This window comes from Tauraco erythrolophus, chromosome 6, assembly GCF_009769465.1.
Source record: "Tauraco erythrolophus isolate bTauEry1 chromosome 6, bTauEry1.pri, whole genome shotgun sequence".
In the NCBI taxonomy this organism is placed as follows: domain Eukaryota; kingdom Metazoa; phylum Chordata; class Aves; order Musophagiformes; family Musophagidae; genus Tauraco; species Tauraco erythrolophus.
Genome location: NC_141470.1, coordinates 20,821,204 through 20,841,732, shown reverse-complemented (window position 1 = coordinate 20,841,732; position 20,529 = coordinate 20,821,204). Strand labels below are relative to the sequence as shown.

General features: G+C 35.3%; 1 protein-coding gene across 1 annotated transcript in view; it reads left to right on the top strand.

The window, feature by feature from the left end:
- The window catches only part of KIF18A (kinesin family member 18A), a 43,486-nt gene that overhangs the window by 21,662 nt on the left and 1,295 nt on the right, over window positions 1-20,529 (top strand). Inside the window, exons 11-15 of the mRNA XM_009989673.2 lie at window positions 1,045-1,166; window positions 2,514-2,752; window positions 16,920-17,403; window positions 17,925-18,029; window positions 19,875-19,984. Of these exons, the coding sequence (XP_009987975.1) occupies window positions 1,045-1,166; window positions 2,514-2,752; window positions 16,920-17,403; window positions 17,925-18,029; window positions 19,875-19,984 (1,060 nt within the window). The remainder of the gene's footprint in view (window positions 1-1,044; window positions 1,167-2,513; window positions 2,753-16,919; window positions 17,404-17,924; window positions 18,030-19,874; window positions 19,985-20,529) is intronic.

Genomic DNA, 20,529 nt, shown 5'->3' with positions numbered 1-20,529 from the left:
ATGGCTTCTGCTTTAATTCTTTCAGGGTGGTTTCAAATTCTAGTGTTAGCTGTTTCTCTTCTCCTGGCCTAAAAGTGCTTCATTGTGCAAGTATTCCTTGTTGATGAAAGCATAAAATTACATACAAAAATGCATGCTAAAGGGGAATAAGTATGATATGGCTGAGCAGTTCAGATGGCTGCCAGAGTTGATCCTGCTCCTGGCCATACAGTTCTATTCTTGTCTTTACGCTAGCTCCTGATGCTTGTCTAACCATGTGACAACCTAATTCTTAGCCTGGCCAAAAGAACCTTCTTTTTTGGAGGGTGCTAGAGCAGCAGTAGAAAGGAGGAAAAAAGTGGGAAGTTGTGTTCTGTGCCAAGTTTTGAGCAAGTAGAATCAGCGCAGTGCAGCCTCAGACAAGCACCAGAGCTGACAGAAGGAAAGGGAAGGGATGAAGGTCTGTGCAGGAAGAAGAAAAGGAAAAGAAAGGTGGGAGGATTGTTTCTCTCTGCCTTTTAGTTTCAGCCAGCAATTAGAGTGGCTTAAGTGGTAATGTAACAAGCACTTACTTATGTGGCTCATACAATGGAATATATTTCAATACCTGTATTTTTATTGAGATGACTAAAATTTGCTGATACCTTAAAAGAAATTAAGATATTTCAAACAAGATATTGCAATCTCAAGATGATGACTGAATACAGTGAAGATTTATCCCAGACAATGTCACTGATATTCAGATATGGAGCAATTACACAGGAAAAGAAGCAAGCATATTTTGGAGCATGCACAGATAAGCGTACGTATGTGCCTGTTGGATTCTTAATGCTAATTACAGCACACCCACTATTGGTCAAAGGCAGTCTACAAAGAAATATTTATGCATGTAAATAAGAATCAAACAATTCATACTTTTCTACCATAAAACTTTATTATAATAATATAGATCCACTCCATCTTTACTTTTCAATATAAGACGAATTAATATTTTTGTTTAAATTTTAGTTTTTCACTTTCAGTGTGTCTAATTGCTTGGGGTTTTTTTCTTGCTAATTTCCCAAGGAACTCTGTAAAGATCTGCAGTGCTGCCATTTAAACCTAGAAGTTAAGGACCTGAAAGCTCAGATTGAGCACATGTTGTCTCTGATGTCTCTTCAATATCAGCATTATAAGCAGACAGAAAAGTAAGTGTGGTTTCATAGCAGGCCTGATAAGACTTCTATTCTGACATTTGTAACTTCAGAAGACATGTCTATAGAATGTGATTTTAGCTGAAACAGAAGCAAGATTTTTCTCAAGTTTTTTTGTAAGTTAAAATTTTGTTTTCTTAAAAAGATATGTAAAATAATAATCACATCATAAATCTTGGTCTGTATTCACCATTGTTTAACAAACTGCAAGTATACTCTAGTGCTGCTTATTTCTTTTGAATTTCCTTTGCATAGTTTTTATAGATTGTTCAATAGGTCAAGGTGTATTATTTTCTTCTATATTGAACAGCAGTATTGATTTTTTTAAGTGTTCTCTTTTAATTTCTTGCACTGTAGACATTAGTTAATTTACCTGTATTAAAAATTGTTACTATTAAACTCTTATATAACTAGTCAGACTGAAAAAAGCTGAATTTGCAGGTAAGAATCAGCTCTTTTTCTATTAGCAGGCTCTTCAAAGTGTTGGAGACTAGCTTTCAGAGTGTGACATAAGGAATGGGAAGTAATTGCAAATCTGTACAGTGAATAAGTATAATCATTTTACAATTAAATCATTCCAAAATGAAATAACCAGCTTTTCTTTCTCCTTTGGAGGAAAAGCTATTGCCATAGACTTTCCGAAAGCTAATGCATAAACCTCCAAAACTGAAAGCAAAGTTTTTAAAGGTACATTGTCAGTAATTGCAAAGTTGCTTCTTTGTTTTTTATATACATATCCCTTTCCCTATTGCTTGAACTCACTGTTTAGTCTTGCAATTGACTCCACAGTTAATGAATTCCTGTGTTCAGGTAGAATTCCTAAACTTTTATCACTAATTTGATTTGCAGTTGTGTATGAATCTTAATGTATTCCATTCTTTAATTAAAATGCCTAGTATCTAAATTTATTTGGACTAGACTTCTAATAAGGTTGTATGCACTTTTAATTAAGATGTGTTTCATTTAAACCATGTTACTTGGTTTATACTCTCATTCATTTCTCTGATACTTAATTTTAGAAAGTCAGAACTCAAGATATACCGACTATTTCTGGAGTGTTTGAGGAATTGAAGATCTTGGACATTGAGGAAAAACTCTGCTTAGTAAATACTTAGGGTGAAATAGAAGATTTTGCAAAAGAGAAAAATCACTCTTCTTGATCATGAGTATTTCCTCTTAGTGTCATGGTATTCCTCCAAAATAAAATAAATTCCGCAGCAGAACTTGTGGCAGCGGTGAGAAGGACAAAAACCTCTCATATTCCTAATAGTGACAGTGCTAAGAAAGGATCAGATTTGTTATGAATTAATCATATTTGTTTTGCCTTCTGTTGTTTTACAGGGTGCTAAATTCTTTGCTTCCAGTTCTTCGTAAACAATACCTGACTTTGAAAGAAGCTGGGTTGACAAATAGTTTAACTGAGGCTGAATTTGGAGAGGTTGAGCAGCTGATTCAAAGACAAAAATCAGTAGTTTGGGCTGACCAAACTGAAGAAAAGGAGCAAAATCAAAACCATGAACTAGAGTTGTCCACTGTCTTTGTGTTCCCACAACTTGTGAGCAGACAAAACACCCCATGCCGTAAGTATATAAGTTGTTCTCTGTTGGAAATATTTTTAAATGTCTCCTGCAAAAGCTGTATGTCACCCATAAACACAGTGGATGTGCACTTCTGCAAATATTGAAGCCAAAGGGAAAACCGAGCCTCAGACCCATTTCCTATAAATTATATATCATTCTTAATTTGATATAGGAAATAAGTTTACTTTTTGAATAGCTAGACACACTCTGCCGACAGAACTACTTCATTCTCTTGTTATAACATACCCCATATATCACTGTTCCTAGATCCTGAGAGTGTTACTAATAATTCTATTTGAATCTTTCACATAACATTGATGGAAAAGGAATCAGGGTCAGTAAATATTACAATTCTGTTTAAGTGATTTGAAATGTTAAGCAGCAATTACAGTTCTGCACAGTTTCAAGTAATAGCCTTGAGGAGGATGAGATTTCCCATTAATTACCGGTTGACCTGGAATCAATTTAGTACAGTGTTTTATAAGTTTATTTTTCTAAGAATCAAAGGATTCACTGTTTCCACCATGGAATTGACTGCTTTGCTGTATCCTGATGGCCCCATTTTTTTCCTGTAACTCTATGGAGCTGACTATTTTTCCTTAGCTGTAAAGTGAGTTGCCCTGGAGTGTAGCCTGGGTAGGAAAGGATGAAGAATCCTTACAGAAAGTGCTTTTCTAAGGGATGACAAGAAAAATCTCAGCCTGGTAGTGCAGCTGCTGTGGGCCAATGCGTGTATCTTGTGCTCTGGATTGGCAGCATTCAACACACTGGGGCTTTCTGATTACAGCTAATAATCCGTAACATTGGAAGGCATCCATAGGTAACAAGGGAAAAGCAGATATATGACACTTGAGTTTCTCAAGAGCTGCTAGTCATGGAAGAGCATTGACCTCTAGAGCACTGTGAAATTTGTTCCCTGCTTCCTTCAGCTTTCTTTCTCTACACAGCTCACTCCAGGATTGAGAATTATTCTGCCAAAACAATTTATTACCTCTGTTCTCATTAGGTGTGTATGTGATTTTTGGCATACGTTTGTGTCACCATCCATTATACCAGGTAGTTGATGCTCAGAATTCCACTGTCTGCAATGTAAAGGTCAGATTGTGTTGAGGGTGGGCTTTTTTTTTTTGGTGGGGAGCAGTGTTGGGTTGGTTTTAGTTTGGAGGATTTTTTTGATGTGGATTTGGTTTTGTGTCTTCAGAAAGAAGGAAAAGTACATTTGCAAGCTTGCATGCTTTATACTTCCTATTCTGCCCACGCTAGCCAAGGATTCAGCAAAGTTGAAAGCAGTCATTGGCTTGCCCATTTTTCCTTATCACTTGGCATGAGGGCAGCAGACCTCAGCGGGTTGTAGCACTCTTCCACTGTGCTCTTTTGTCATTTCCTATATAGAAAGAAATTGGATATGGTCTTGGATTGCTGGCAACCTTTTGGAAAATCATGGCAATGATAAGTACCTGCATTCTGTGGCATTGCATTTGTTAGGAACCATGAGGCTACTCTCATACTATAATGGAAATATATTCTGCAAAGCTTTATGAAAGGCATTAAAATAAAAGGTAGTGATTTTCTTTCTTGTTTTATCTCTATTTTTAAACAAAAAAGAATACAGTTTTTAAAACTGGTTTTCTAGTCAATTTATTCTGTCATGGCAAGGCAGATAAGTGAAGGCTTTGGAGGTGGGGATTGTTTCCTGTCATAACTCATCTGAGAATTCCAATAGTGTGACACTTTGTTTTCAGTGCTAGATCATTGGAATCTTAAGTGCTAGCAGCTCCGATTACAAAAGTCACGCCATTCTTATTTCGAATCATGTTTCGTGCGTGTACATGTGCCTCTATTTTCATTTATAGTTTAGACTGTGATTATCTGCCTGAAATTTGTAGGGATTTATTGTATTAAAAAACTCAAACCCCTGAAAAACACTATTTATGACATGTTAATATTGGATTTGTGGACGTATAAGTCTGTGACTGAGGAAGAAAAGAAATACAGACTCTTCTAAACCACTTGTAAAATAAGAATTCAAGACTCATGTGCAATGGGGTTTTCATTTAGAGACTGGTGTTGTAGAAGTGCAAGATAAACATGAAGCTGTGCTCCTAGGTGACATTTATTTTATATCAAAGGCATATTTTTGATATGCTGTTTTTTCCTTTTAAAGGGACATTTTTTTCTGGCAGAATAGGTAGACATGTACCTAAACACAGTTCCAGTAAACTGTATAATATATTTTGTAACAAAATATTGATTGTAGAGGTTTCTGTCTTGTCATATGTGGGTTATCATCATTGTGAATTTAATTCCTGATGCTAGTAAACTTTGTAGAGTTCCTGATCAAGAAAGGTGGAACAGTAGTAGATTAAAGTCCTGTGTTGTAAGAGGCCAGTTATGTTCTTACTGAAATTAACAGTAAAACAACTATGATTTAAATAGCATGTGAACTTTCAAGGCATAAACATTTCACTCCGTTAAAATCATTAGCCATAATTTGAGGGGTTGTCTTGAAAGTCTTGTGGAGGCTTTCAGTTATTCTCTTGTTCTAAATGTTGTTGAACTACATGTTCACCCAAGTAAATGGACATCATCTTTTTCAGTTAAGATGGACTTTTTTCAGCTATAGATGGTATCTTTGCCTGAAGATGTCCATAGAAATCTTTTGTGGTATTTTTATTTTTGTTTACTTGTTGTTCTTTGGAAAAGGAAATAGGAGATGTCACTTTCACTCCTTTCCCCCTCTTATTAAATGCGGGAGAAAACATAGTAGAAAAAATTGTCCTTCAAATGTAACCTTTATAGGAAGGGTTATGATAATTTCTAACAAGACAATGTCTAACAAGACACTTCTCAGGCTTTCTTTTATGCCCTTCATCTGCTTGTGTGCTCTTTCCATTTGATTTTGACTAGTTGTATAAATGTGTTGATAATTTTAGCAGACGTTGCCAAGCAGGAATTTTTCTAAATTACTGAAATTTTTAATCTCCACAAAGAACTTATCTCTCTCTCTCTCATTGGCATCTTAAATTGATGAGCTAACATCAAGTAAATTTTCTTCAATGGGTTTTTCATCGATACTGCTAGTTAGTATAAGACTTGCTGTTCAGTAGGTTGCCATTATTCTACAAAAATTTCTAAACATAGGTCATTGTACAAAAGACGACATTGCTACTAGGTACTGAAGTACTGAGAACTTGACATTAGACATTTGAAATTGAGTTGGAATTGAATTGAGAATTGGTTTTGCATACTAAAGAAGTTAAAATAAAGATTGAAAAATGAATAATTGGACATTCAATTATTTAAATTTAAAACATTGAGTTAACAAGTAAACATGAACAGTAATGGCTCTGCTTAGGAAAAAAAAAATTATTTTCAAACTATATTTTTATGGTATCACTTGAATCTTAATGTGTCCTTACCTAAAATACTACTGTTGTTGACATAATCATTTCCATGCATCTTGGGAGGTGGGGTGGAAAAAAGTAATGCATTTACCAGTGCTTTAAAATTTTTTCTGTTGAGCACAAAATAGATGCAATGAAATAGCTGCTCTTCAATTGTTTGTTTGAATTAACATTTAAAATATGTTGAACTATTAGCTGTGATACTATGTTATGGAAATCCATTTCTCATGTGCAGAATGTATAAAACAAACTACTAAGGGGAAAAAAAAACAGAAAAAATTACATTAGCATGAGAAAATGTGAAGTAGTACAAGGGCAACATCCCGATCAGAAACAGGAAGGATGCAGTAATTTCTTTTTTCCTTTAAAGATTAAATGAATTATTGAAGAATCCAATTCCTTCTCCCTAAAGTCATCTCAGAAGTATGCTTGGCAAATGTTAGTAAGAACTGACCTAAGAACTTAGTGAACAAATAAAAAGAAAGATTTATACAGATCCCCTCACACCTTTGGTGCATTCATGTTTTCTTATTTATAATTTTTTCAAGATGTTGGGAAGGAAATAGTGTTTTGCACCAAGATGAGAAAAAAAACAAGCCACACGCTACACAGTAGTCATTATTCCTTATATAAAAGAACATATTCCACATATAACGTGATTGCAGGGACTTAAATTGTCAGCAGGAAAGAGCAATGCAGTTCATTTCTTGTGATTTGGTTCGTGTTTTTTATGTTATAAGTTGAAAGCATTAATTTTTTGAGATCTTCCATTTAATATAAATATATGTCGCCTTGTGTTAGTGTCTCAGAAGTTTCTTTTATAATTAATCTGAGCAAGAGGGTAGAAAAGTTAATTAGTGGCAATAGAATGTTTCTTTCACATGAAACGTGAGTCTAGAGCATCTTGGAGGAAGAGAATGTACTAGGTCTGCTGGTAATAAATGTGATATATTGCTCTTGAACCTATGTTAACATGTTTGAAATAATTTTTTTCGAGGTAAAATCCCTCTGCAAAAATGAGATGCTATGTATGTAGAAAACTAAGATTTATGAGGAAAATATAAATTCCTCTTCAGTGTAAGCTTATGAAGTTAATTATATATTTTTTGTTGAACTCAAAAGTGTGCAAGGATGTATGCAGTATTCATGTGTTACCCATATTTGGAAATTTCAAATTCATTGAATTTGTGAATTTGCCCTTGTACTACTTCACTACAAGTTAATGTTTAGTCACTATGTGTTTGAAATGGTAGTGATGCAGAAAAACATCTATATTTAAAGAAACTGCTGAGTTATGCATGTCATAAAAGGAGGCACTAATCATTGCAGAAACTATAGATGCTAAAACCTTTTGCTGACAGTCCTTTTAGAGAGAACCTTGACATTGTTCAAATGCAAATGACTTGTTATTGAGTGTTTTCCTATAAAAATGAAAATACTTTGTCACATAAATAACTTTTCTGATTATAAGCACTGTCCCCAAAAAGCCAAAGTAGCTAAATAATTTCTGTAAAATAGGAAAAGCTGTGAAAGCATGGCCTTAACTTCTCATGGGTTTCCATTGGAATTAGCTACATTCCACTAGCTGATTCTGAAGAAGGGAGTCAAGCTAGTAATGAATGTGGAAAAAGAATCTAAAAAGAGTAAAGAGAATGATTGCAAAGGTAGAGATTTTTGTTCCAGGTTTTGTTGAAAGTTTCTTACAGAAAGAAGTTTTGAAAAATAAACTCCAAATGTGCAACTTCATTGTATGAAGTGGTTTTGATATTACTTTGTTACAAGATCCTTCTTTCTAGCAGGAGTTTCAAAATACCAAAGAGTTTCAGCTGAATTGCAGTAATGCATAAATCTTTGTTTCTAATGAGGATTTCTTTGGAAAGGGTCACCTATGTATTAAATGATCTTTTCCTCTCCTACTATGACTTTGTGTCAAGAATACTCTCTGGCCATTCATTCAACATCTGCTTCTATGGTCAAATTATCAAGATAGTCAATTCTTGTGCTTAAATACTCTGATTATTTGAATTTTTTTTTTAGAGAAAGCTAACTAAAGCTCATAAGCTTTGCTAAAGCACGTGTGGCAATTCACTATAGGAACATACCTCTCTTGTTTTTCCTTTAACCTTTGAAAGTTATAAACATCTTCTGTAAAACATCTTACTTTGAGAGTCAGAGATGTGTTATAAGCTGACTGTTAATCAGCAACCTCTTCCAACCAAGAAATATTGCTTAGTCATCTGTATCAACCATAGGACTACCATGGCTACCAGAGATAGCTCTCAGAAAATTCACAATTTGTCTTAAGCTAATGTTCCTTGCTCTTCTGGTTTGTTTAGACAGTGCCATATTAACGCAGCTATGTGTGACAAGTAATTTCATCTAACAAGCAATTGTTTTGCAGTACATGGTGTCGCATTCTGCATATAATGATTCAGGAAGTATTTTGTAAAGAACTTTTAATTTCAAGTTCTTTAAGTAAAAAAAAAATTAAAATACTTACATAACATTAATTTATCCCACTGAGTGTATTCACATTATATTTTTTTAAATATTGTTTTTCCTTGGTTTTTTGTTTCTTAAAATACGGCTGAAACACATTATTTTCAGAACTTCTAGTCTTGCTTTCGTTACGAAGCCTTAACATGGAGTTTCTGTGGCATGTTTTAATCACACTTTCTGCTCTATCAATAGTGAAGATATATATTTTAAACAACTGTTTCATCAATGTATACTCCTCTTTTTAAGAGTCCACCCATACTAACTGTTTATTCTGACCTTAATTTTAAATTAGAATTGCTATTTTGTAGAAAAAAATGCTGGGTTTCCACTATCATTTTTATTTACAAATATGTTAAAAAATTAGATTAAGCTTGTGTATGCTTCATGAAACCATAAATATCCAACCTCATGAACAACTTCAGTATTTGTATCAAGTAAACACAAGCTATGAAAACAACATAAGCTCATTTAAAAATATATTCGGGCCTCCATTCTTGAGTGTTGGTTAATGGAGAGCCATACAGTATTCATAGAGTATGGACTGATGGGGGGAGAGCTCTGACTGGTATTTGCAAGTATTTCTGTGAATGGGAAAGATCTTGGCATTGTTTCAGGCATCCCATTTCCGGAAGCCTTACTGTACATTACCATTGAGAGAATGGAATTGATTTACAGGAAAAAAAGAAAAGGCATCCATTACCTCCCCTTGTCACAAACATCCGAAAGTAAAGTCAATTTATTATTTTGCATGACAGGAAAATAATAAATTTTCCAGGCCCAGTCAACATGGGTTTATGAAATGCAGGTCTTGCCAATCAAACCTGATCACCTTCTATGATGGGGTGACCTGCCTGGTTGACGAGGGAAGGGCTGTGGATGTAGTTTTCCTTGACCTCAGTAAAGCCTTTGATAGAGTTGCTCATAGTGTTCTGGTTGAGAAACTGGTAACTGCTGGCCTGGATAGGCACACCCTCCTTTGGGTTAAAAACTGGCTGGATGGCTGGGCCCAAAGAGTGGTGGTAAATGGGGCTAAATCCAGCTGGAGGCCGGTCACCAGTGGGGTTCCCCAGGGCTCAGTGCTGGGTCCAGTTCTGTTTAACATCTTTATCAATGACCTGGATGAGGGGATTGAATGTACCTTCAGTAAATTTGCGGACGACACCAAGCTGGGAGGCTGTGTCGATCTGCTCGAGGGTAGGGAGGCCCTTCAGAGGGATTTGAACAGACTGGATCGTTGGGCTGAGGCCAATGGCATGAGCTTTAATAAGGCCAAGTGCAGAGTCCGTCACTTGGGGTATAAAAACCCCAAGCATCACTACAGGCTCGGGGAGGAGTGGCTGGAGAGCTGCCTGGCGGAGAAGGACCTGGGGGTGTTGGTTGACTACCGGCTTGATATGAGCCAGCAGTGTGCCCAGGTGGCCAAAAAGGCCAATGGGATACTGGCATGTATCAAGAATAGTGTAACCAGCAGGAATAGGGAAGTGATCCCGCCCCTGTACTCGGCACTGGTGAGGCCGCACCTGGAATATTGTGTCCAGTTTTGGGCCCCTCGCTTTAAGAGAGATATTGAGCTCCTGGAGCGAGTCCAAAGAAGGGCGACTAAACTGGTCAAGGGGCTGGAAAATAAAACTTATGAGGAGCGGCTGAGGGAGTTGGGGCTGTTTAGCCTGGAGAAGAGGAGGCTGAGGGGAGACCTGATTACAGCCTACAAATACTTGAGAAGGGATGGTGGGGAGGTAGGGGAAGGACTCTTTACATTAGTAATGGGTGATAGAACAAGAGGAAATGGGTATAAGCTTAGTCAGGGGAGATTCAGGTTGGATGTTAGAAAGAATTTCTTCTCTGAAAGGGTTGTCAGCCACTGGAATAGGCTGCCCAGGGAGGTAGTTGAGTCCCCATCCCTGGATGTGTTTAAGAATAGGTTGGACGAACTACTTAGGGATATGGTTTAATGGGGATTAGGGACGGTTGGACTCAATGATCTCTAAGGTCTTTTCCAACCTAGAAATCTATGAATCTATGAAAAATTGGGATGTAGTTGTATGTAGTAGAAGACTTGATTAAAAGTAGGAAAACACGTCTTGCTTGTGGAAAAACTTGTCTTCTCTTGAGCAGCTTTTTCACACTGTCCTGTATGGCGTATTTTTTTCTTGTGCTGTGCAAAATAGTACACCTGACCACTGGGACTCACAAGAATGAGGCCTGGATTTTAGCCTTTTTCTGTTCACAGCTGTTGCTTGCGAAACTGTTGTGAACCTGGCCATCACAGTGATGCCTTTGGGTCACATGAATATTAAATAATTGAAATGCATTCGCTAGACCTCATTTGCAACTTGGAATTCCATGAGTCAGTTGTTAAAAGAATGAAAATGTATGATTAGTGTTGTAATTGGATCAATCGTTGGTAGCCCAGAAATGTTTGTTGAAATGAATACATTAATATTTGATTTCACTTTAGCAGAACAACCTGGTAGACTTAATTTAGCACAGTTTCCAGAAATAATCCCCATATGCATGTATTATCACAAGTTCCAGAAGAAGAGAAATCTTGGCCATTATTTTGTCCCAAATGTCAATTAGAACTCACCCAATTTCAGAGTCATTTTGTCATGAACTCTACTCGCTTTTGCTGTTACTCATGTTTCACAAATACTGCGTTCTGCTTTTCGTATTAACTCACAGGGCCGTAAATATCTAATATTGCTATTTTTCTCTCCTGATAAATCAGTTCTTCTGAGTAGTCTTTTTGGTCAGATAATACAACAAACTAATGACCAAAGCCACCTCATTCTATTTGATGGGGGGTGGTTGATCAGTGGAGGATGACTTTTATTTTTAATTTCCAAGTGAATGTCTTAAGAAAAATAATGTCTAAAAGAACTCTGACAATTATCTTTTATAATCATCAGCCTGAAATTAAAGATCAGCAAACATGTGATCTGTTCTCTACAATGTATGTGGAATAATGCTTATTTTTAAAGAGAAGCATTGTAGCTGAAAGCACTAGCTAAGAAAATGCAACTTATAAATTTTTCTTTTAAGCTACTCCATCAGATTAATGGCGAATGTTTCTGTAAAGATTATAGTGATTCATTTTTGTGCATGAAATAAAAAGTAAAGTTAAGATCACTGAATCATGATGATCATTCTGATGCAAAGATTGAACTGACCATAAAATATGAAGCAAATACAAACCATAAACGTAATTTCCCTGTCTTATTATGGAGGAGGTCTGGAGATTTTCTGTACAGTTGGAATGTGGTGTTAGTCTTTCAATAGACAAGTAATGACAATGCTTAATGATAGCATTACACATCCATTCAGGAACTATTTAGATTTGTTCTTTAAGAAAAAATGAATAACCGTACTTGAGCCATCACTGTCATCTTCAGTACCCTGTATTGAGCAGTTACCAGTAACCCACTCCTGAGACAGACAATGATAACAGGACAAATCTAGTCAGCTGATATGCAGTGTCCAGTTCCAATGCAATGGGAAATCCCATTGAACCAATCACATGTGATAACTGCTAGTAGATATCTTCTAAGGTTGTCAGATCTGTATTTTGTAACCCATTTATACTTATGGGGCTTGCCACAGCATGCTGCAGTGAGTTCAACAGTATAATTATTCTGTGGGAGGGAAGCGTTGCTCTTAGTGTTAAAATTAGTATGAGATATGAATGGGGTATCTACTGCTCGTTACTGCAAGAAATAAAATAATTCCTTATTAACTTAATCTGTAATATTTTATTCATGCATTCTATATTACCTCTATTGTTCCTGACTAGGAACGTACTGTTGTCTCAATTTTCTGTGTTTACTCATTGGAGTATTTAGGCAGTAAGATAAAGCATGTGTGAAAACATATACATACATCCCACCTATAAGCACTCAATAATATCATGTTAAAATTGAGTATCCTGGGAGAAAGTATTGCCTAAAATTGTCCTAAAAGTTCTTTGATTTTAGTAGGCATGGCCTGCTACGAAATGAATGTCTCTTCTGAGTTGCTTTCATACTGGAAGTTCGTATTTGCCACTTAAAACTTTTGAGTCCTTTGTTATGGAGCTTTTTCTTTTTCCCTTCTTGAATAGGATTTAGGGGAAATTGTTCTCCCTAGTTTTAGCTGTCCACTGCAGTATAAGCCAATAAGTAGTGACAGATGATCACATTTTCTAAAATTGTTTGCTGAAATATTCAGTGCTTGTTTGGACAAAATGATGCTAAAACTGTATTAATTTAGTGTTTAGGAAAGACAAGGTATGATGTTTCAGTTTGAGACATATTACTTTTGTGTCAGCTTGTGGTACTAAATTTTGTCTAAGAATTTATATATATATATATAAAAGTATGCCTCTGGGTATCAATGTTTTTAATAATATTAAGTAGCTTTGGAAGTATTTGAAAATAGGTTCTTGCCAAAAAAAAATGAAATAATATTTTATTTTTTAAGGGGAAACACTTGATATCATGACCATTTGAAGTCATCTGAAATCTATAGTACTGTTTTTGTAGCAGCTATTGCTGTCTCAGGCCATTTTATTTAAATTTCTCAGTGGCAGCTATTAAAAGCATCTGCAAAAAAATTAGCAACTAGCTTCAGTATCTTGCTTCCTTATTAAGACAGAAATAAACCTACTGGCATTCCTTTATTGCGTGAGGTTAAATATTTTTCTTGCTGTATTTATGTTTATTCAGAGCATAACTGTTTGGAGCTATATACTGTATAACAGCAAGCTAACATGGAATTGGGGTGTTGAGGTTGTTTTTTTGTCACATCATACTTGGTTTATGTTATTTAGTGAAAGCAAGTTAAATATGATGTTGCTGGTGATGTTTTGTTTACTTTCTCGTTTACTGTGTTAGGAGCAACTTAATGCTTTCACAAGAAGCTTTGAGGAGGGACACTTCTTGAATATTTTATATGCTTTCCAATACTTAACTGGCAAGAAAAGCTAGTTTTGCTTTAACTTTGTTTTATAAAGGGTTAGTTTCATTCCAGAAATAAATAGGTTTTAAAAATAGGACTGGGTTTTTACTAACAGCTTATGTTTGCCCTGTATAGAATTGCTACAACTGTCTTTTTATTAATGTACTTGTATTACAGTATGAAATACTGTTCATTATGATGAAATTCAACAAATTATTAATGCTGGCAATACTTTTGTGTTCTTTACCTATTTAGTTCATGGTTTAAATGCTTGCATTTACAGTTAATTTAAAAATGCTTCCAGTATTTAGTCCTGGAGAAGCTTCTAAAACTTGGCACTCTTACCAAAATGTTTCTCCATCAGACTTCCTTCCTAGTAACTTTAGGACATTAGCAAAACCTCAGTGTCTTACAGTAAGCAAACTTTCTGAAACTGGAACCTCCCTGTCCTAATGTAACAACAGACAAATAGAATTCTAACTATTCTTTTTCCCGAAACACACACTTTCAGATGCATATAAGCAGGAGGAAAACGTAATAAATTAATATTTTAAAAAGTGTCCTGAAATGTTTAATGGATTATTATTTCAAACACTGAATTGGAATCCTTCAATAAAGCTTATTCTTGTATTTAAGAATATAAGCTGTCAAAAAAATCTTTAAAAGAAAGTTTTTGCATCAATTTTTGGTTGTGATGACTAGAAAATATTTTTTTTTTTGAAAGAAAGAAATGTTAATCTTTTACATAGAAGAATAATATTGTACCCATGAAACCAAAATTAAAGAGCAAGCACATTAATGAAACATAGCATTGTTCACAGTGTCATAGAGTACATATTGAAAATGGTTCATAAACAAGTTTCTTGCTTGTTATCAACAAAAGCCTACCAGGTCTTTGAGAAATAGTTCTTCATCAAAGTAGCCTTATTATTTCTGGTGGAGGTAAAAATTATTTGGAGAACACATAGGTCCTGTTATTACCCTTTCCATTTCACTGCTCATGGACAAAATTCTGAATTAGCTTTAATGTTTGGATTACCATCAGCTATTGTATTTCAGCAATGTGCTGCACTTCACCTGGTGGATGCTGACCATGAATTAGACTCAGATTAGGTATCAGAAAATAATGTATTTTGCATTTTAACAAAAAAAAAATCATATATATATAGTGAACTGTACACGGGCACACACACGCGCAAATTCTCAATTTTGTTGTTTCATGTCAAGTAGTCTTGGGCCTGAGTTTTCCATGTTTGTGTTTCTTCAAAGCTGAAAACAGCATAATAGAATTGTAGTTGTTCATGTAATTGTCCAGGTATCTTTTCCCATAAGCAATTTAGCTTAAACTAACCTGCTTTTATTGTTTATGCATTGTTGGATAAGATGTTGCGTATTTGTTGAACCATAGTAGTTTAAGCATTGTTCTTTCTGAAACTGAGCACTTGAATAAGAAATAAATATTTGCTTTGTTTTTTCAATGGTTTCAATTGAATTAAGTTCTGGCAACATAGAATGGATTTGTGGCATGTATATTAGCATCTAATTTCCTGGTTACTTGTACGGACTTTGATACTACCCATTCCATCCTCTCAGAACAGGTTTAAATTCCATGGTAGTCTTTAAATCCTTTCCAGTCTCCTCACAGCTCTAATTTGTATCTTCTAATTTGGCATCGTCCCATGTAGCTGGGCATGAGGAATCCATCATGTAGTATATCTAGTTCCAAAGCGTGTACAAAAAACTGGTGCTGATGTTGTCCTTCATCCTTTGACAACTTTCCTTCAATGAGATTCTTTTTTGGGCTTTTTCCCCAAAATATCTGCTTTCTGAGGGTACTTGGGGAATTGGCATTCTTAAAGCTTCTTGACTATGGCAAATTGGGTTGCAACTGGGCAACGAGGTCAGCATTAAATGGGGGCTGAGAAGTGGTAAACAGTCAGAGAAAAGACTACAATCATTTAAGCTTTGCTTTTTGTAAGAAATCAAATGGGGCAGGGGGAATGTGGCATAATGCAATCCGTGTTTTTAATCGATTTTCCTTCTCTTGAAAGAATTTTTATGGAACAGCTCAAATGCTGTAGGTGTTAACCCATGAGAGAGAACTAAAGCAGCGTTCAGACTGAGGAGTTCAAACTCACTTTCTTACTCTGAGGCAAAAATAGAATGGAATTTTAGAAGAAATAAATATTTATCAACAATGTTATGTGAATAGTGTCATTAATTCCTGAATAACTTGAAGCAATTTAAAAAGCAGCAGCTCTTTTTATAGTTCAGTTATTGATAGGAATGGAGCAGCAATGCAGAAAGGGGAAGTATGATGCTGTGGCTACCAGCTGAGTTGGGACCAATCCATAGACATTTTAGGGATAGTAGTCTTTACTTCATTTCTTAAATTTGCACCGAAAGTTAAATATAGAAGCACTTGAGGTTTTGACAGCCCTCCCCTACTCTTGATTTGTTTAAAAAAAAATTCCTTAATTTTTTGTTATTAACTACTTAAGTCAGCGCTAGCCTAGCCGTTTGAACAATGGTCTGTGTCTTAAAATTATTCTTCTTTACTGACAACTCGAATAAAAGAAAGGCCTTTTCTCTCTTACTTTGGAGATTGCTGTTATTACCACCTGCCTGAAAACAAAAATATTATGACACTTCAAGAAAAATAGTATAAATCAGAATGAATGGGAATGGCCAATTATTGCTGCATTGCTTGCTTTGTTAGTTTTAAGGGTGAGATTTTTAGTAAAGTTCTCTTTTCCAGAGTTGATATATTGAGATGATAGGATCCAAGTAACCTTTCCCCTTTTCTAAAACACTGCTTTCTCATTTACAATGTCAAAGTATTTTGTTGCTGTAAGTGATTCTGTATCCTTGCTTTTGTAACAGTGTCTCTCATTCTACTGCATGGTAATTGCTAGGGAGAAAATGGCCATGATCAAGGGGCAGCTATAGATTACTGTGATAGTACCATCTTAAATTAAATTGGGTTGTATCACAATAATGTGATCATTTTCAATACTAGTACTCTTCTATTCCTTGTTGTCATGTGTCATATCTTACTTGTGATTACTTATAATATGTCTGGGATTAACTATATTAGCCTATGCATATTTATACTACTTAGAGTGCCACAGAAGAAATGCTACCATCTGGACAATGCTGCAATAGAAATAATTTCAGTTATATGATCAAATTCATGTTTAAATGAAATAAGTAGTATTGGTAATAATTTCTGCCAATAAACATATTTCAGCAGGGAAGAGGAGGGGAAAAAAGCAAGATTTAAGTAGTCAATATAGGTAAATGTGCTAACCATTGTTGCATGTCTTGCACAGGTACAAGTTTTGGTATACCATCACAAGAAATGACCAAAAATACCCAACAAATAGTAGAATATGCAGTATCACAACAGAGAAGAACTAGGCGGAAATTAATGGACTCTCCAGTCACAGCTCAAAGTCCTGCTGCATCCACGCGCTCCAGTCTCGGTCATCTGGAGGATTCTCTTACCAAGGACGTCCTCCCTATTGTGTATACACCAGAATTTCACAGAAACACAGTAAAAAGCTGCTGTTCACAGACTGTGGTAAAGAAAGCTTTACACCTTGCAGACCTTCAGGAAGCCAATGCATGTAATGTAGATAGGCCAGTGAAAAAGGCAAGTATTATGGACTCTACATGTGACATGATCTCAGAGTGTGATGAAGCCGACATGGAGTCAACAGTAATTCTCTATGAAGGGACAGGTGAAACAGCTGAAATGTCTACTGACTCATCTGTGAAGAAGTCGCAGCCATGCAGCAATAGCATTCTGCAAAGGTATTTTCCACTTACATGGGCAAAGAACACTACCCAAACAATTTAATCCTGTTTATCTTCACAGCTGGGTTTTTCCATTGATGTCAATTTTATTTGTAAACCCAACATTCTGAAAATCAAACCTTTAATTTTAATCCGCATCAGATTCAATTCTACCATTATTTGGAATTAGTGTTATGTTAGTGACAACAGATGAATTTGAAAGCTTATCCTGTTTTACAAGGTGTGTGCTGAAATGAAAATACGGCACTTCTGAAATTGTGTTGCCTCAGGCAAGTTACTTTCTCTAAGCCTTACTTTTCCTGTCTGTAAAATGGATACCTTCACCTCTTTGACATTGAGAGATGCCATTGTTAAAGCTGCCGTGTGTGTGAAGTCCTGCAAAGCTGCGTCAAGTAATATTATTGAAATGAATATCCAGTATTTTTTTTCAACGTAAGGTATATTTATTTAGTTAAGAACAATTTCATTTGACTTCTACCCAGAATAGATTTTACAAAAATATAATTCTTTGATTTCAGATTTGGACTGTCTTCCCTAGAAAACAAAAGTTCTACTGCAGTACTCGAGAAGCCCTCATATATGGCAATGACTTCTGCTGCTGAGAGAAAAAGAAAGGTATTAAGGTAAGATTAAATTAACTCTTCTATACAAATGAGTTTGTATTCATTTCTTATGTTCTCACTTCTGCTTCAGTATTATATTTCAAATCTGAAAATCTTGTACAAGTCTGGACCTACATATGAGATGTTCTGACGCAAATATGTTTGAAAATTCACGACTTATTTGTTCTAAACTGTTTTTCTAGGATTAATCTACAATGAGGAATAAACTGTATTGCTCTAAGATGAGAAAAGAAGCACATCTCAAGCTTTCAATTTTTCAAATAGTTGATTATGAATTTAACAAAATAAATCACCTGGTCTCTGAAACTGAGCTGGTTTTCTAGATTCTCTTTAGGGAGAGATATGGGAACTTTTTGAGCCTGATTTACCTTAAGGTAAATGTTCTAAGTCAGACTTTTAGGAGTACTTTTTTTGTAATAACCGTAATGATTTCCAAACATATATATGCTTATCTCTTCCCAAGACTAGCTCTTTCTCTCTTTTATCTTTTTCCTTCTGTGTCTAAAACGTATATCTCCTAGTTTCCAAGTCAGAATAACACTACAGGAAAATCCCACAACTTTTATTCCTCTTTTGGGAATTATTTCTTCTGCCTCAAACTGTAAACTGTCTGTAAACCAAAATTCTTCATGGCTTTGTCTAGCAGTTGGTGACGAAGAGAATGAAAGAAAGTTGCTTGTCTGTGAAGGAGGAAAGGAATATGGTCTTAGTTTTCATATAGTGCCTCCTTTCCTTTCATTTATCTTTAATTTTTTCCTCCCCTTTTCTCTCTTATGCTTTTCCTGTTTGAAGCAGTTCACTCCAGTCATTCATCTCCTACTAATGTTAGACTAAAGGTATAAATTTCAGACATATTCTCTACATTAGAAATACAATTTGAAACAGTTGTATTGCTGGGACAAGGGATAAGAGACAAGTCAGTCATAATAGAGAGGCTGCTTTTACTAAATAGCATTACATTCTTATTGGCATAAGTTCTCTTCCAAGAAGCGTGTGTGAATAGATCTTAAGACTGGCACAAAGCAGGTCTTCGTCTTTACTGCTTGCTATATATTTTCATTTAGGCGGAAAATTATTATCAAGGAAACTAGTATAAGTTAGGGGACTATAAAGTGGGAATAATACAATATCATTAGAGGAATGGGAAAAGCATAGAAACTTAGACGTAAATAGAATTAGCTTGTTTATGAGGAACTCTGTTCCACTTGTTTAAGCGGAACTCTGGAAGTTAGCAAGGCAAGCGTAAAAGGGTGAGATCAGATAGGTTCATAATTTTCACTGTAAATCTTAAGTCCATCACATAAAAGGCTATAAAATATAGAGCTTTTGCCTTAATGAATTTGAAGCTATAACAGCTTACTTGCAGCTTAGCTTAAAAAGTATTGTCTGCTGTGAAGCCACCCCCTCCAACTGTGTTGGAGGCTGCAGAAAAATGATTATAGCAATAAAAAAATGCTATTTGTTCAATAAACACAGCTTGGTCATTTCAAGAATTTTGTATGTGCATTAAGATTATTTCTTAGTATAGCTTTTGTGCAATGACCATCAAATTGGCTTTTGTGGTTTCCAAAAATACTGTGGCATATTGGTCTGTGTTTTAACATAACTGGCAACATCGATTTTTATTTTCACAGTTGAAACATTCTAGTAAAGTTTTAAAAAGGAAAAAGGGGAATAATATCCATACATATACATCATAAATAAATCAGTTTATTCTGTGCATTGTTATGAACTACAAATACCTGATAATATAATTTAATATATTTCTACATTGCAAGGCCTAAACTGCAGTAATGTAGCTTATCATGTCACTGAAAGCAAACTCTTTTCTGGGTATTTTTCCAGTTCGACATCAAACACTGGGTTAGGCAGCCTGCAAGACCCTGTTTCTGCAAAACGAATTCGACAAGAGGTCTTGTTAAGCCGTAGAGCTTTGCGAGTACCCAAAATAGCAGGTAAGTGTTAAAACTTGGATGTATGACACTATGTAACTGTGTTTGTACAGGAGGTCCAAAATTAAAGTTTATGCTCAAGGTTTTGTCAATTTAACAGCGTGTGTTGCTATGATCAGTACACTAAGTCATGAGTTTGAATAGTATATCTATTTATTTAAAAAAGAAAAAAATTAATCTGAATGTCTAACCAGTTATCTGGATGGTACCTAATCAAAACTCACTATTGCTACAAGCTTGTTGGGAAAACCTTTTCCCAAGAGTTAGTCTTCCACCATAAATTGGTTGTATACTTGAGAAATTTGGTGAACTGTATTACCAATTTTATCCTTGCCAAGTGTGGTTTATCAATAAATAAATTCCTCTAATCATTTCCATACCTGTTTTTAACTGCTTGCTTTGTTTTGTAATACCACACTTTATTGTTTTTACAGATTTTTTTTTCCAGAGATTTATTATTTAAACTTTGGGGCTATTTTAGGCCAATACAATAGCTGAGGAGAAGTTATTTTAAAGTAAAATGTAGAAATTATGTTGCTTCTAACAGA